Consider the following 15,920-nt stretch of genomic DNA (forward strand, 5'->3'; position numbering starts at 1 on the left):
AGAATGTTTGAGAGCTTATAATGAACGAAATTTTTTTTTCTCATTGTTATTATTATTATTATTCAACACTAATTAGTCGCGTCATTAATAATATCGATTCCTTCCACTTTTCAATAACCACTTTTATTTTTCTACACTCTGCACGCAACAGCACTCCGGCGGTCATAACCTCAAACGTCAACATGACGCGAAATCTCGCAAATTTGCTATCTATGTATATATTACGATATCGAAGTAGAACAGATAATTCTTAATTTTCACGACACACATTATTCACCTTTTCACTTCTCAACATTAAATTTTACTCACTTTCAGTACACTGTATGAGATCAATTAATCCACTTTTGAGGTTTTATTTATTATAGATATTATTGTCGTGAATTGGGCTCGAAACTTATTGAAACTTCTTTTATGAAAAAAATAAAATTGATTATATCCACTGCTATTTCCAATAATGTTTTATTTATTTAAACGAAATTTGCAAATCTTGCACCGTTGATCCACGGGGCGACGGGGCTACGATCGCAATCACTTTATAATAACATAACAGACGATAACAGACGGTATACAAGAAAACATTGAGGACTATCAGAAACTTTCTCATCGGCGATTGGTCGAGACGGATAGATTCTCACCGGTGATTGGTTATGATGGGCATCAAGAAGCCCTTGTATGTATCGGTCTAAACCCATATACGGATACGTCAGCTGCGTAAATGTGTTGGTACTTTTTGCATAATCTTGAGCCCGTGCAAAGTTTTTTCTCAGCAATTACGCCACCGATCATGCTGATTTTGGGCGCAATCGAAAGAGAATTTCTTAATTAGCTGAAAGTTCAATTTTCAAATTGCGACATAACTCCTGAGCTTCGCAATTCAAGAAAATGACATGTCGGTTTTACCCCCACCACCGCGAATCGTTTTATTCAGAGATAATATAGTCTCGGCGAGAGCCTCGGGCCAGCAGACGACAGGGCTGTCAATGTACTTGTCCCGAGACTCTACCGAGTCTCTTGATATCGGTCGAATTTATGACTGCTGTTACCAGCTGTGCTGCGCCGTGTGCTACGTTCTGAAGTTGACGTCAGATTTCCAATCATCAACAACTAATTTCAACAACCAATCACAACGTCTAAAAATGGATGTCGTCAGATCCAACGAATCAGAAACTCGAGAGCATCAAAGGGCCTTTGATGGTGTTTATAAATACAGACGCATAAATTCTTGAATGTGTTGGTAACTTTTGCGTAATCTTGAGCCCGTGCAAAGTTTTTTCTCAGCAATTACAACACCTATCATGCTGATTTAGGGCGGAATCAAAAAAGAATTACTCAATTGGCTTAAACTTCAATTTTCAAGTTGCTAAATGGCTCCTGAGCATCGTAATTCAATAAAATCACATGCCAATTTTACCCCCACCACCGCGAATCGTTTTATTCAGAGAAAGTATAGTCTCGGCGAGAGTCTCGGGCCAGCAGACGACAGGGCTGTTAATGTACTTGTTCCGAGACTCTACCGAGTCTCTTGAATTGAAGAAAATACTTTAGATTTTCAAGAGCCTAATAAAGAGTGTGAGGCGAATCCTATAGAAGATAATGCAATGGAATAGAGTCGTGGAACACCATACGATACATGTTCGGCCGATGAAGAAGATTTGAGCTATGATTATAAAAGAAGAGCTGTTGAATTTTGGAGGAGCGGAAAGAAAAAGAACTTAAGCGTAGACACTGTTAAACACCGATTCAAAAAAGTGACATCTAAAAGTTAATTAAAACGTTGGGCTCATCAATTCAACAAAGGTGGAACATACATGGAAAAACTAGCTCGCATTTCTCAATATACAGTGGAAAATATGAAGAGTGCTGTTGATGCCGGCTTAATTGTTTATGATGTGGATCTTCGGAGGTGGGCCCTACAAGCACAAAAAGAGATGGGATTTGAAGACGTTCGGTTCAAGGCTTCCGATTGGTGGTTGTTGAAATTTAAGAAAGCTCACCGTATAACATCTTTAAAAATTAACAAATTTGTAACCCGAAAAACTGTAGAGGAAGGAGCAGATTTGCAAAGAGATGCAGATAACTTCGTTAATGAAATTAAATCTTTTCTTGAACAATATGGTTTACAAAACATATACAATTCAGACCAAAGTGGGTTTCAATTAGAAATGCATTCAGGACGAACATTGGCAGTAAAAGGCACAAAACAAATCGAATGCCTTGTGCAGTCAGTGTCTTTGATAACTCACAGCTACACTATACAGCCCACAATATCTGCAGAGGGAAAATTACTATCGCCACTTTTCATTGTTTTAAAAGAACCTTCCGGAACATTTGGACCAATTATAGAGACGACCTTATTCAAACCAAGTAATATCTTTTTGACTGCTTCAAGTCAGGAAAATTCACTTCAGGTATTTGTATACCCTACCTTCTTTTGTATTTTCAGCTATAAGAAAAAAACATTGTTTCAAAATCTGTCAATCCTACATATGCAAAGAAAAATTAAAACAAACGTTATCTTGAATTTTGCAGATCAATTTAAGATGTGGCTGCAAAAGGTCTTTTTCCCTAACATCGGTTCAAAAAGCGTACTTTTGATAGATTCATGGAGTGGACATTGCACACAAGTAGTCAGGCAGGTTACACCGATTGGAAAAAGCATCAAAACAATGATCATACCAAAAGGTACAACCGGAAGGAGTCAACCACTCGATGTATATGGATTCAGAATATGGAAGAATTTTGTTCGACATTTTTCAGACGCTGTCTTGTTACTCGATTATGATCTCAAACTACCTTTAAGAAATAATATAATCAAATTGCAATCTTTATCTCATAATCAGCTATCTTCTTCAAGGTATCAAAATTTGTTTCGATATGCTTGGTACAAAAGGGGTTTACAAGCGATAAAACTGAAGAATTTGTCAACCCTGTCAAATTTTCTTTCGGACAGTCATCGAGACCTCAATGTGATGTTCAAGGTTGTGAGAAATTGGCAATAATAAGATGTTCGTGGTGTAAGAAATTACTTTGCTTACAACACTTTTTTGATGAATACCATTACTGCACGGACTATAAAAACTAATAATATTCTGAAAACTATATTAACGTATTATGATGGTAGTTGAATATGTATTTTTGAGTTTGAACACGTTCCAATAATATATATAAGTGGTTGTGCTACCGTACAACAATATAATTAAGAATAAAAATGTTTTTATAATGATATAAGTTATTAAGACGAAAGAGGTGATTTACCCCCTTAAAAACGAATTTTTCCGAAAAACCCCGAAACACGTATCGACTAATTTTTCAACCTCTACAAAATGCAGTTGGTACCGTTCGAATCGGAAGAATAGTTTTTATGGTACAGAATAAAATTTTCGAATTAGAGATTGTTCACCCCTTAAAAACCCTTTCCCCTAAAAAGTCTTGGGCGTGTTTTCGATGATTTATCAATATAAATATTTTAGCGTTGGTTTCATTCGAATCCATAAAGCGCTTATATGCAAAACTGAGAAACCACCCCGTGAGGTGCCCATCTTCGGGGGTTGTTTTCACCCCGTTAAACCGTTTATGGGCCGATAAGAAAAAATACGTGTCTCTTAGTTTTCGATGTACTACAACATATATAAATTAGATCAAAATCGGAGGGGTCGACCCCCCTATGTTTCCTTGTTAGATGGAATTTTTTATCAACTGATTTAGCTTTTAGAATAAGATAAAAAGAATGGGGCATCGGTGTGAAACTTTTTTCGAATTGTTCTGTTGAAATTATTTATACTTGGTTTTATAATTTTTTTTATGGAATTTTTTTTACACTTTCCATGACATGCTCAGAAAACAAGGGACTGTCAATATACTTGTCCCAACGTTTTTTTCCCTAGGTTATGTAATATGTATTAAAAGTACTGGCCCGGCTCATCACTTTTCATTGAAATTTTTCATCGTCTACCTGTTGTTGACCGCCGCGCAAGCTTGCAGAGAGTTGAGAATTGTTTAATCGGTGGGTCGATAATTTGAGATTGAGCTTACAAAAAGTTTGGCCATCTTTAAGGCAAGGGTTGACAACCCTCAACTGAAGTGTTCGGGGGTTATACAACCCTCTAAAAACGAGATCGTTTTCTAAACATTTACGACTCACCAAGTTGGCAACTCTCCAATTAGAGGGTCGCTGAGTCGTCAGGGGAAAGGGGGAAAACCCCCAAATCCTATAACCTTACTGACTATCCAAAAATCACTAATTCTTGACGAGAATTTGTAATAACTGGTCTCGAAGAAAAAAAATACTCGAATTCGGAACTTCTTGAATAAACTAATTACTTACTTGTAGTAATATCTCTTAAATACTTATCTTCAGTAACTCTTTCTTTCGCGCCGGTATCTACCGACACAACACATCGTGAAAATTTTATTGTCTCAATTTGCTACTCAGAATCTTCAATCAAAATATTACACCTTTGATAATATTTCAAGATATAGATATAAATATCAATCATATTACAGATAAGAATTTTTCGTGACTAGTACATTTACTTACTCACTTATTTGTCCAGTGATGCAAACGATAAACGACCGGAATCGGTACGTCACAAGTCGATAAAATCTAATATTTGTTACGAGATAAAAAAAAAATTGTCAGTATAAACCGTGGAAGTTGAGATACGAGAATAAAAGTGAAAAGAGCTTCGATCAAACGCGGTTCATTTTACGAGTAAACGAGCTTTCTTTTTAAATCGATGACATCCAATTCACGATGAAGTTGGTCTCCATTAGTGTTTCAATTTCACTAATTTTCCTGTTTGGTATATACGGTACGTAATGACACATATTTTTTTTTACGTCCTTGATGAGATCAAATCAAATGATCTTTTGCGTTGTCCTGGAAATCTAGGTGCATCAAAAGTAATGATACAATTGTTATTTTAACTATCTTTGAACCGTTCAATAGAACATTTTGCAGCTCTAGGCCAATATGTCCCACCAATAACGACTGACAAAAAATAACCTGGTAGACAATATCCCGTTCAAAAATATTCTGGATAAAAAATATCAAGAGACTCGGTAGAGTCTCGGGACAAGTACATTGACAGCCCTGTCGTCTGCTGGCCCGAGGCTCTTGCCGAGTATACTTTCTCTGAATAAAACGATTCGCCGTGGTGGGGGTAAAATTGGCAAGTGATTTTTTTGAATTACCGAAGTTATGAGTCATCTGAGGCTTTAAAAATTGAACTTTCAGCTAATTAAGAAATTCTCTTTCGATTGCGCCCAAAATCAACACGATCGGTGGCGTAATTGCTGAGAAAAAACTTTGCACGGGCTCAAGATTATGCAAAAGTTACTGACACATCACGAGTTCGACGTATACGTATACGCGTTTTGACGTAGTTAGTGGTAGTAGAGTTGTTGCCTCTACGCATTCTGATTGGCTCAACGATGTCGGCTCCTCCAGCTGCTAGGCCGACCGCGGGTGAGGCTCAAGTGTTAGAAGGCCTAAAATAGCGAACAGGCATTCTGTATATCTATATATGCGTTATACAGAATGCCTGTTCGCCATTTTAGGCCTTCTAACTTTTGAGTCTTACCCCGACCGCGCTCAGACTCCGTAAATATTATATATATATATAAACCATGTGTCAGTTTTCGATCATCGTATAAACAAACGGAGTTTTGTCATTATGGAATGCGTGTGGAATATATAAAAAAAAACTTTCGTCATCTAACCAAGTGCATAGTACTAAAACCTGTGGAATGCTAAACTAAACCGGTATAAAAGCAGTCGCGTAAATGTAGTCTGGTGTGTGAAAAAGAATAAAAAAAAAAAATACGCGGTGCATGTCGACGAAACTTTTTAAGATTTCATTAATTCGTTTGATTGAAAATAAGTTTATCATTTATATCATTTGTGAATATAGGTTATAAGATATCAATACATCGATACGCACATCCGAAACCACCCGAGACTTGTTTTCATACTGAACGTCATTTTGACAGGTGAGGTTATGATCCCCAAAGTGCTGTTGTGTGCGGACTCTAATTAATAAATGAAAATGGTTAGTGAAAATTGGTTAATGTATATTTTGTTAAAACTTGTGGTATACTAAACCGGTATAAAAGCGGCCGCGTAAATGTAGACTGTGATCTGTGTGTGCAAATAAAACATATAAAAAAATGCGCGATTCATATATATGTCAACGAAACTTTTCAAGATTTCATTATTTCGTTCGATTGGGAATAAGTGTCAACTGAGATAATCTTTCAATTAAACCAGAGTTCGCGGAATATTGTCCAGTGTAAATATATCATCAGTTGCGTGATTACATATCATGTGTAATAATGTAAGTCATATATACGAGTTCCCTTTGATAGCTGTGTGGTAACGAACCGGCCGGGGTTTGACGTTACGAAGTGTGGGACAAATGTAGCAAACGTTCGCATAGTTAGTGAATAATATAAATAAGGCAAATCAGTTTATCAAAATAGGTCTGGAAGTTGTAAGAAAAAATGTTCGTCAACCTATAACGTCAAATTTTCTTTTTGCGATCTGAAATATTATGGTTGATAATTAATAAAACAAGAACACACGGAACTGTTAGTATATATATAATGTAAGAAACTCCAATCGAATAAATGTTTTCTAATTTATTTCTTGTGTCATCGGTATTTTTGAATATTCCCACATTTTGCTTCCTATTGAGTTTGGCTCTGCTCTTTCCGATCCTTGTTTTGACTCCATCGGTTTGCAGCGGATCGATACATAGTATTAAATGGTTGCCTAATATGTGTCCTATAATTTTCTACTATTTCTTCATGCTGATTGTGGTAACATGATTCAAGTGGTTTCCGACTATGATCATCAATCGCACATTTTATATATCAGATTCTTAAAACAGTTTCTGGTGTTGATATAAGTGTTGTTATACTTTTTCCACCTGGTCTGTCGAGTAATAAATTTTGAAACTTCTTCCAAAAAGTCTTTGGATGCTTATTTTGCTGATGATATGAAAAGTCGTATCTTGGGAATGCTGTATGCAAACACAAATTTTGATAACAAAACTTATGGAATGACATGTATGTTGAGTATTTCCACTTTGCAAACTACAAATATGGAATTATTATAAAAAAAATTCATTCGAATAAGTCTACTGTTGCTCAGTTTTGGATGCGATCAAATATAATGCCAATCAACATCCCCAGGAACTTACAGAATTGCTGAATGCAATGTGCGCTATGTCATTTTAATGTAACATCATGACTTTTGACAACTTTTCATTATAATGCTGTAAATTCGGATCATTGACATACTGCAAAAATCTGCAAACTATACAATTTAAATACTGTGCCATTCATTTTACATTTTGACTCTAACTGTAACATATATATGAAGTAAAAAATTGATTATAAAAGTCTTCAGTTGCTCATTTATGGATAGATTTGAAATTGCTGTCTTCGAAGCTCATCGCGCAGATACATTGACTCTGAAATTTCTGTGGATAAATATATATGCGACGGATCACCTCTTATCTTTGATTATAGTAATATGTAATGGAACTTGGTTCGGCAAGGTTTTAAGTGTTCCTTTTTAAATAGTATTGAAGTTTGTATGACTGATATACAGCGAATACTTCCAAACTTTGATATTTCTGTGTTGCAGCATGTGTGCCAATCATTCAAATCATTTACTCCAACCGTATCATGTAATCTAGAAAATTTATCACAAAAGTCTTCCGCTTTTCTAAATACTTCAATTTTCCTTTTTCTACTCCATTGTGAGTTTTCGAATTTCTAAATTCATTTCTGAATTGTCCTGAAATGGTTTTCCTCCAAAACCAATGCAGGTACCTTAAACGTCTTTGAATTCTGTTGCTCTGTTGAATTAAGTTCGCTTAGTTTTTTTTGCTGCTTTGAGTTCTGGCATAATAAATGTTAGAAGTTTTCAGGTACTTTTTTTCAGCAACTATCAAACTGTGGATAATTGGATCTCAGCGGCCACTTGCAAACTTTGGAAATATATTTCATTGGGGGCACGTTTTGGATGAAATGAAATCTCTAGATTCAGAATGCAAAAGCGACATTCAAAGTGGGCAAATCTGTTGGATTTTTCGTGTCTTGAATTTGATCTATCTTTCATTTGAATTTTGAAGAAAAGGGATAAATGAAATCTGTTCTATTAAGGAAATCTTTACGTCAGTTGTTTCTTGGTATGAAGACTTGGAAAAAATCGGCAAAGGCCAAGGACAGACCGGTGACGAAATATTTCCAGTACAATTTTGACGAAAAATAGATCTTATTTCGTGGAAACCAACGTTATAAGCCGAAAATCATATTACGGCCCACAACACGCATTTCTTCATGCTCTTGGGTTCCCAATAGACAAAACATATTAGAAGACAAGGAGAAAAATCACCAAAGTCCAAGACCAAACCAGTGCCGAAATATTTTCAGTACAATTTTGAAGAAAAATTGGTCTTTTACGTGGAAACCAACATTATAAACCGAAATTCATTTCTCGGGCCTATCATCCCGGATTCCTCCATGCTGTTGAGTTCCTAATAGGCATAACATATTAGAGTATACGGAAAAAAATCGCCAAAGTTCAAGGGCAGTCTTGTGACGAAATATCTTCACTACAATTTTTACGAAAAATTGGTCTTTTATGGTGGAAACCAACTTTATAAGCCAAACATCATACCGAGGGAAAATAAGATTGGGAAAAGTACATTTATGGTCCCTTATTTGCTGATAATTTCATGAAAAAGATTATCCCATAAAAACTGTTCGTATGAGAATGGAATCTATAAAAATATACTAAGCAAATAATTCATAGAAATTTATACTAAAATCCTATAACCGTCATAACATAAATGAGGAACTTTTGAGAAAAAAGGCTTGATATCAAACCGTAAACTTCCCCTAGGGAAAAAAAGGTTGGGACAAGTACATTGATGGTCTCTTGTTTCTAGATGACATAGAAAAAAGACTCAGAACCAGGAAAAAAATTCTATAGAAATAATAAACGAAAAATTGAAAAGTTCAAAAAAATTCAACAAAAATAAAAAATAATCGAAAAAATTCTGTAAAGAAAAATAAAAAATTTTCAAAAAATTCATAAATATTGGACAAATGGAAAAATGTACTATCCAAGTTACATGCAGTATAAAAATGTATGATATCAATTGGAGGCCAAGTTTTTATTGATAATTTGGAATATTTATCCAACAAATCGGAAACTTTAATTGAAATTTATGATAATTATTTTCAAGAAAAAAGTTAATGAAAAAAAGTCATAACGGAAGTTACGTGCAGTACTAAAATGTATTATATCAATTCGAGGTCAAGTATTTATCAGTTATTCGAAATATAATCTCCGGCGACAAATGAGCGTTGAGAATCCTTGTCGGGCTCACAACGTTTTATCAAAATTACTAAAAAGTGAATGAAAATAAAATCATTAAAAATTCACATGAAAATCAGTCGTTACTTCAATAAGGTACACACTTTAAAGAATCGATTCCCCTCCGACTTTCACGATCTCCTGGTATTATTCACAACATTCAACTTCGATTGGATCGGTACAAATTATGTTCAAATACGTCTTAAACGTACTTGTCCGGCCCATCACTTTTTATTCAAATTGCTCATTCGAAAACAAATCAAAAACGAAGTTAATGCATGTGTTAATATTAAGGAACAGTAATTCCCGAGAAAATAATTTTCCTTCGAATCACTCTTGTCAAAATGAAACGAAAATGAAAGATGAAGTTGATTAATCTATTTATATTGTATGGAGTCATAATTCACAACAAAATCATTTTTCTCCAAATTCCAGGAATCCACGTGTCGTACTCGACTAGTGATATTTATCAAAATGTGTACGTGACTATAGAAAAAAAAACATTTCATGGCTGAGTAGGTTCGAAAATTTCTAGTAATGTGCCTGATTATTTCTCATTTTCATTGGTTCTTACCGAATGGTATGTGTTCACTGAAGAAAATGAGAAGTGGATATTGCTATACGAACTTGCGAACAATCAAGTTCAAATTACTTGGAGATATTATTTTTATTTCTATCCATTTTATTATATTTGTCATTATAGAACAGTCCTGATTTGTTTTCGAATGAGCAATTTGAATAAAAAGTGATGGGCCGGACAAGTACGTTTAAGACGTATTTGAACATAATTTGTACCGATCCAATCGAAGTTGAATGTTGTGAATAATACCAGGAGATCGTGAAAGTCGGAGGGGAATCGATTCTTTAAAGTGTGTACCTTATTGAAGTAACGACTGATTTTCATGTGAATTTTTAATGATTTTATTTTCATTCACTTTTTAGTAATTTTGATAAAACGTTGTGAGCCCGACAAGGATTCTCAACGCTCATTTGTCGCCGGAGATTATATTTCGAATAACTGATAAATACTTGACCTCGAATTGATATAATACATTTTAGTACTGCACGTAACTTCCGTTATGACTTTTTTTCATTAACTTTTTTCTTGAAAATAATTATCATAAATTTCAATTAAAGTTTCCGATTTGTTGGATAAATATTCCAAATTATCAATAAAAACTTGGCCTCCAATTGATATCATACATTTTTATACTGCATGTAACTTGGATAGTACATTTTTCCATTTGTCCAATATTTATGAATTTTTTGAAAATTTTTTATTTTTCTTTACAGAATTTTTTCGATTATTTTTTATTTTTGTTGAATTTTTTTGAACTTTTCAATTTTTCGTTTATTATTTCTATAGAATTTTTTTCCTGGTTCTGAGTCTTTTTTCTATGTCATCTAGAAACAAGAGACCATCAATGTACTTGTCCCAACCTTTTTTTCCCTAGGTTCCATATGTGTGACCGGAAAATTTTTTTCCTGAGTCTCGTCAATTTGGTTATTTTTTTTTATATCATTATATGAAGTCTAAAATACACCCCCACGTTTTTTTATATTTTTCTGAACAGGCACTTTTGAAAAATAATCTGAAAGCCCCTTTTCAAAAATCTGAAGGAATTTCCAAAAATTATTGATTGTTCGCCAAACATTTTATGCTATCACCCGTAGTGAAAGTATGATATTTTCTGTGTGTCTATGAGCTATTAGAAACAATTACATTTATGTTTTATGTCACCTCGACAGCAATGTCAGTGAAACCCTATGTATAACTCATGTAGTCCGAAAAACTAATGCATGATGATTTATAAGAAATTGTTCCGTATATTCTCTCGAAACGTGCCTCAAATGAGCAATTCATTACTACTTTAGTTTAAAGGAATAAAATGTTGTCAAATAAATTCAAAAGTGACAAGTACATTGGATGACGAATGAAAAAATTCAAAACATAATGGTACGTAAAGAAAATTATGAAACCAACTGTAAACAATTTCAACAAAACAATAAAAAAGAATTTGACAAATCATGAAAAAAAGATCAAGAGACTCGGTAGAGTCTCGGGACAAGTACATTGACAGCCCTATCGTCTGCTGGCCTGAGACTCTCGCCGAGTATACTTTCTCTAAATAAAACGATTCGCGGTGGTGGGGGTAAAACTGGCATGTCATTTTCTGAAAATTACAAAGCTCAGAAGATGTTTTGTGAAGCAAAAATTGGTTTAAAGACTAATGTTCAAAATCCCTTTCAAATGAGCCCGAAACCAACACGATCAGTAGCGTAATTGTTGAGAAAAAACTTTGCACAGGCTCAAGATTATGCAAGGTAGTTAGTGTTAGTAGAGTTGTTGCCTCGACGCATTCTGATTGGCTAACCGATCTCGGCTCACTCCAGCTGACCGACCGCGCTTAGCTCCCTGAACGCATAATATCAAGAGACTCGGTAGAGTCTCGGGACAAATACATTGACAGCCCAGTCGTTTGCTGGCCCCGGGCTCTCGCCGAGACTATATTATCTCTGAATAAAACGATTCGTGGTAGTGGGGGTAAAATCGACATGTTATTTTGTAGAATAATGAAACTCAGGAGTCATTTCGCAACTTGAATATTGAAGTTTGAGCCAATTAATAAATTCTCTTTCGATTAAGCCCAAAATCAGCATGATCGGTGGCGTAATTACTGAGAAAAAACTTTGCACGGGCTCAAGATTATGCAAAAGTACCAACACATTTACGGAGTTGATGCATCTGTATATGGGTTTAGACCGATACATACAAGGGCCTCTTGATGCCCATCACAACAAATCACCGGTGAGAATCTATCCGTCTCGACGAATCGCCGATGAAAGAATTTCTGATAGTCCTCAATATTTTCTTGTATACCGTCTGTTATCGTCTGTTAGGCCCGCTGCACACGGTCAATAATATTGTACAGTAATATTGCACAATAAGTTTGTATGGTGTGTAGTGCGCCATAAATTTAAGATAGCTCAAACTTCTGTTCAATGATTGCGCAATGTTTCAATACTACATCTACACGTTCAATAATATTGTGCAATCACCTATATTGCGCAATATTATTGACCGTGTGTAGCAGGCCTAATAATGTAGGTTATATATACGAGTTCCCTTTCACAGCTGTGTGGTAACGAACCGGCCGGAGTTTGACGTTACGAAGTGCGGGACAAATGTAACAAACGTTCGCATAGTTAGTGAATAATATATATAAGGCAAATCAGTTTATCAAAAATAGGTCTGGAAGTTGTAAGGACAAATATTCGTTAACCTATAACGTCAAATTTTCTTTTTCCGATCTGAAATATTATGGTTGATAATTAATAAAGCAAAAACACACTCAACTGTTAGTGTATAATGTGAGAAACTCCAAACGAATAAATGTATTCTAATTTATTTCTTGTGTCATCATTATTTTTGAATATTCCTATATTTTGCTTCCTATTGAGTTTGGCTCTGCTTTTTCCGATCCTTTTTTTGACTCCATCGATTGGCAGCGGATGGATCCATATTATTAATTGGTTGCCTAATATGTGTCCTATGATTTTCTACTATTTCTTCATGCTGATTGTGGTAAAGTGATTCAAGAGGTTTCCAACTATGATCATCAATCGCACATTTTGTACATCAGATTCTCAAAACAGTTTCTGGTCTTGATATAAATGTAGTTATTCTTTTTCCACCTGGTCTGACGGATAATAAATTTTGAAACTTTTTTTAAAAAGTCTTTGGATGCTTTTTTTGTTGATAATATGAGAAGATGTATCTTCGGAATGCGGTAGGCAAACATAAATTTTGACAACAATACTAATGAAATGATGTGTATGATGAGTATTCCTATTCTGCAAACTACAAATGTGGAATTATTGGTGAAAACATTCATTACGATAAGTCTACAGTTGCTCAGTTTTGGATGCGATTGAGTATAATGCCTGCCAACATCATGGAAACCTACAGAATTTCTAAATGTTATGTGCGCTATGTCATTTTAATGTAACATCATGACTTCTAACACCCTTTCACTATAATACTATATATTTGGATCACTGAAATACAGCAAAAATCTGCAAACTATAAAATTTATTTACCGTGCCATTCATTTTACTTTTTGACTCTTACTGTAACATAAATATGAAATGAAAAATTCATTACAAAAGTCTTCAGTTGATCATTTATGGATGGGTTTGAAATTACTGTCTTCCAAACTAATTGCGCATATACATTGAATCGCAGCAGATACCAGCGAACTTTGAAATTTCTGTGGATAAGTATATGTGCTAGTATCACCCCCTATCTTTGATTATGGTAATAATATGTAATGGAACTTTGTTCAGCGAGTTTTAAAGTATTTTTTTCCAAATAGTGTTGAAGTTTGTATTACTGCGGTATGGAGCGAATACCTTTAAACTTTCATATTTTTGTGTCGCAGCATGTGTGCCAAACATTTGAATTTTTTACTCCAATCGTAACATGTAATCTCAAAAACTCATCACGAACGTCTTCAGCTTTTCTAAATTCCGAAATTTTTCTTTTTCTATACTATTCTGAGTTTTTAAATTTCAAAATGCATTTTTATATTCGCCTGAAATTTTTTTTCTCTAAAACCAATGCAGGTACCTTAAACGTCTTTGAATTCCGTTGCTCTGTTGAATTAAGTACGCTCAGTTTTTTGGCTTCTTTGAGTTCTGACATAATAAATGTTTTCGGGTGCCTTTTTTCTGCTATCAAACTGTAGATAAAAGGATCTCAGCGGCCACTTGCAAACTTTGGAAATATATTTCATCGGGGGCACGTTTTGGATGACACGAAAATGTCTAGATTCGAAATGCAAAAACGACATTTAAAAATGGCCAATTCTGTAGGATTTGTTGTGACTTGAATCTTGATCTATCTTTCCTCTTTTCCTTTCATTTTTCTAACGTTATAAGCCGAAAATCATATCTCGGCTTCCAACCCGCTTTCCACCGTGCTCTTTGGTTCCTAATTGACAAAGCATATTAGAGTACAAGGAAAAAAATCGCCAAAGTCCAAGGATAGACCTGTGACGAAATATTTCCAGTGCAATTTTTACGAAAAATAGGTCTTTTTTCGTGAAAACCAACGTTATAAGACGAAAATCATAAATAATTCATAGAAATTTAAACTAAAATCCTATAGTCAACTGAACATAAATAAGAAACTTTTGAGAAAAAAGACGTGATATCGAACCATAAACATCCCCTAGGAAAAAAAAGGTTGGGACAAGTACATTGATGGTCCCTCGTTTGCTGATAATTCCATCCATAAAACAAACTTAAAAAAAATGCCAGAAAAATTATTTTATAAAAAAATTCATAACAATTCGAAAAAAAGTTTCACAAATCTTGAAAAAACATTATCTTTAAAAACCAACTAACCTGTATCGATTTTTCAAAGTGTCGAAAGAATCAAATTTATAAAAAATGGGCAAAAAAATTATTTTATAAAAAAAAAAAACAGAACAATTCGAAAAAAATTTCACAAATCTTGAAAAAGCATTATCTTTAAAAAAAACTGAACTGTATCTATTTTTTAAAGTGTTAAAAGAATCAAATAACAAGTAAAAATTAAAAACCGAAAAATCGCGCTTGAAATCATTTTGGAAACCGATGCCTCATTCTTCTTATTCGATTCGAAGGGCTAAATCAATTAAAAAAAAATCCATCTAATTTACGTGCAGCATTAAAATTTATTATATCAATTCGAGGCCAAGTATTTTCTAATAAATTGAAAAAAGTTACCATTTGAGTTACGTGCAGCACTAAAATTTATGATATCAATCGAAGGACAAGTAATTTATGAGTAACTCCAAATTTCAACATTATGGAATTGTTTTAAGAAGCTTTTAAATCCAAAAAAATCACATGCAAGCTAGTCATTTCTTACTCTATGGTGGCAGAGACAATCGATTCTTTTCAGACTTTCAGGAGCTACTTATATTATTCACAATATTCGACGTCGATTGGATCGATAGAAATTATGTTTAAATATGAGTTAAAAGTACTTGTCCGGCCCATCACTTTCCATTAAACTTATTATATTTAAATAAAAATCAGGGCTTTTTTAGAACTGTTGGAGCACAAATATTCATGCAGAGGGAATTTAGAGAATTATCTTCAAGTAATTTTTTCTTAATTGCACTAATTTAATAAGAATGGAAACAAATTGTCCTGTAATATACAAAAGATGTTATTGTGCATCGATAAATAAAAAACATTTTGCACATTAAATATGTTGAAGCTTCCAAAATAACTCCCCAGTTTGTATTGCTATGACGGCAGTTTTTACTTCTCACTTCTTCCAGCGAACGAATTTCATTCGGCATAACTAACCTAAATCGCATTTCAATAAATTTTTAACCGCATTCTCCCGTACAGTTTCGTTTTTTTATGATTGATTTTTATTTGATTTAAATGAAAAGTGATGGGCCGGACAAGTACTTTTAACTCATATTTAAACATAATTTCTATCGATCTAATCGACGTCGAATATTGTGAA

General features: G+C 34.1%; 1 protein-coding gene across 1 annotated transcript in view; it reads left to right on the forward strand.

The window, feature by feature from the left end:
• Positions 1-4,669: 4,669 nt before the first annotated feature.
• Positions 4,670-15,920, forward strand: part of LOC122408579 (laccase-like) — an 885,959-nt gene continuing 874,708 nt past the window's right edge. The window contains exon 1 of the mRNA XM_043415437.1: positions 4,670-4,811. Within this exon, the coding sequence (XP_043271372.1) occupies positions 4,754-4,811 (58 nt within the window). The 5' untranslated portion in view covers positions 4,670-4,753. The remainder of the gene's footprint in view (positions 4,812-15,920) is intronic.

This window comes from Venturia canescens, chromosome 3, assembly GCF_019457755.1.
Source record: "Venturia canescens isolate UGA chromosome 3, ASM1945775v1, whole genome shotgun sequence".
NCBI classification, from domain to species: domain Eukaryota; kingdom Metazoa; phylum Arthropoda; class Insecta; order Hymenoptera; family Ichneumonidae; genus Venturia; species Venturia canescens.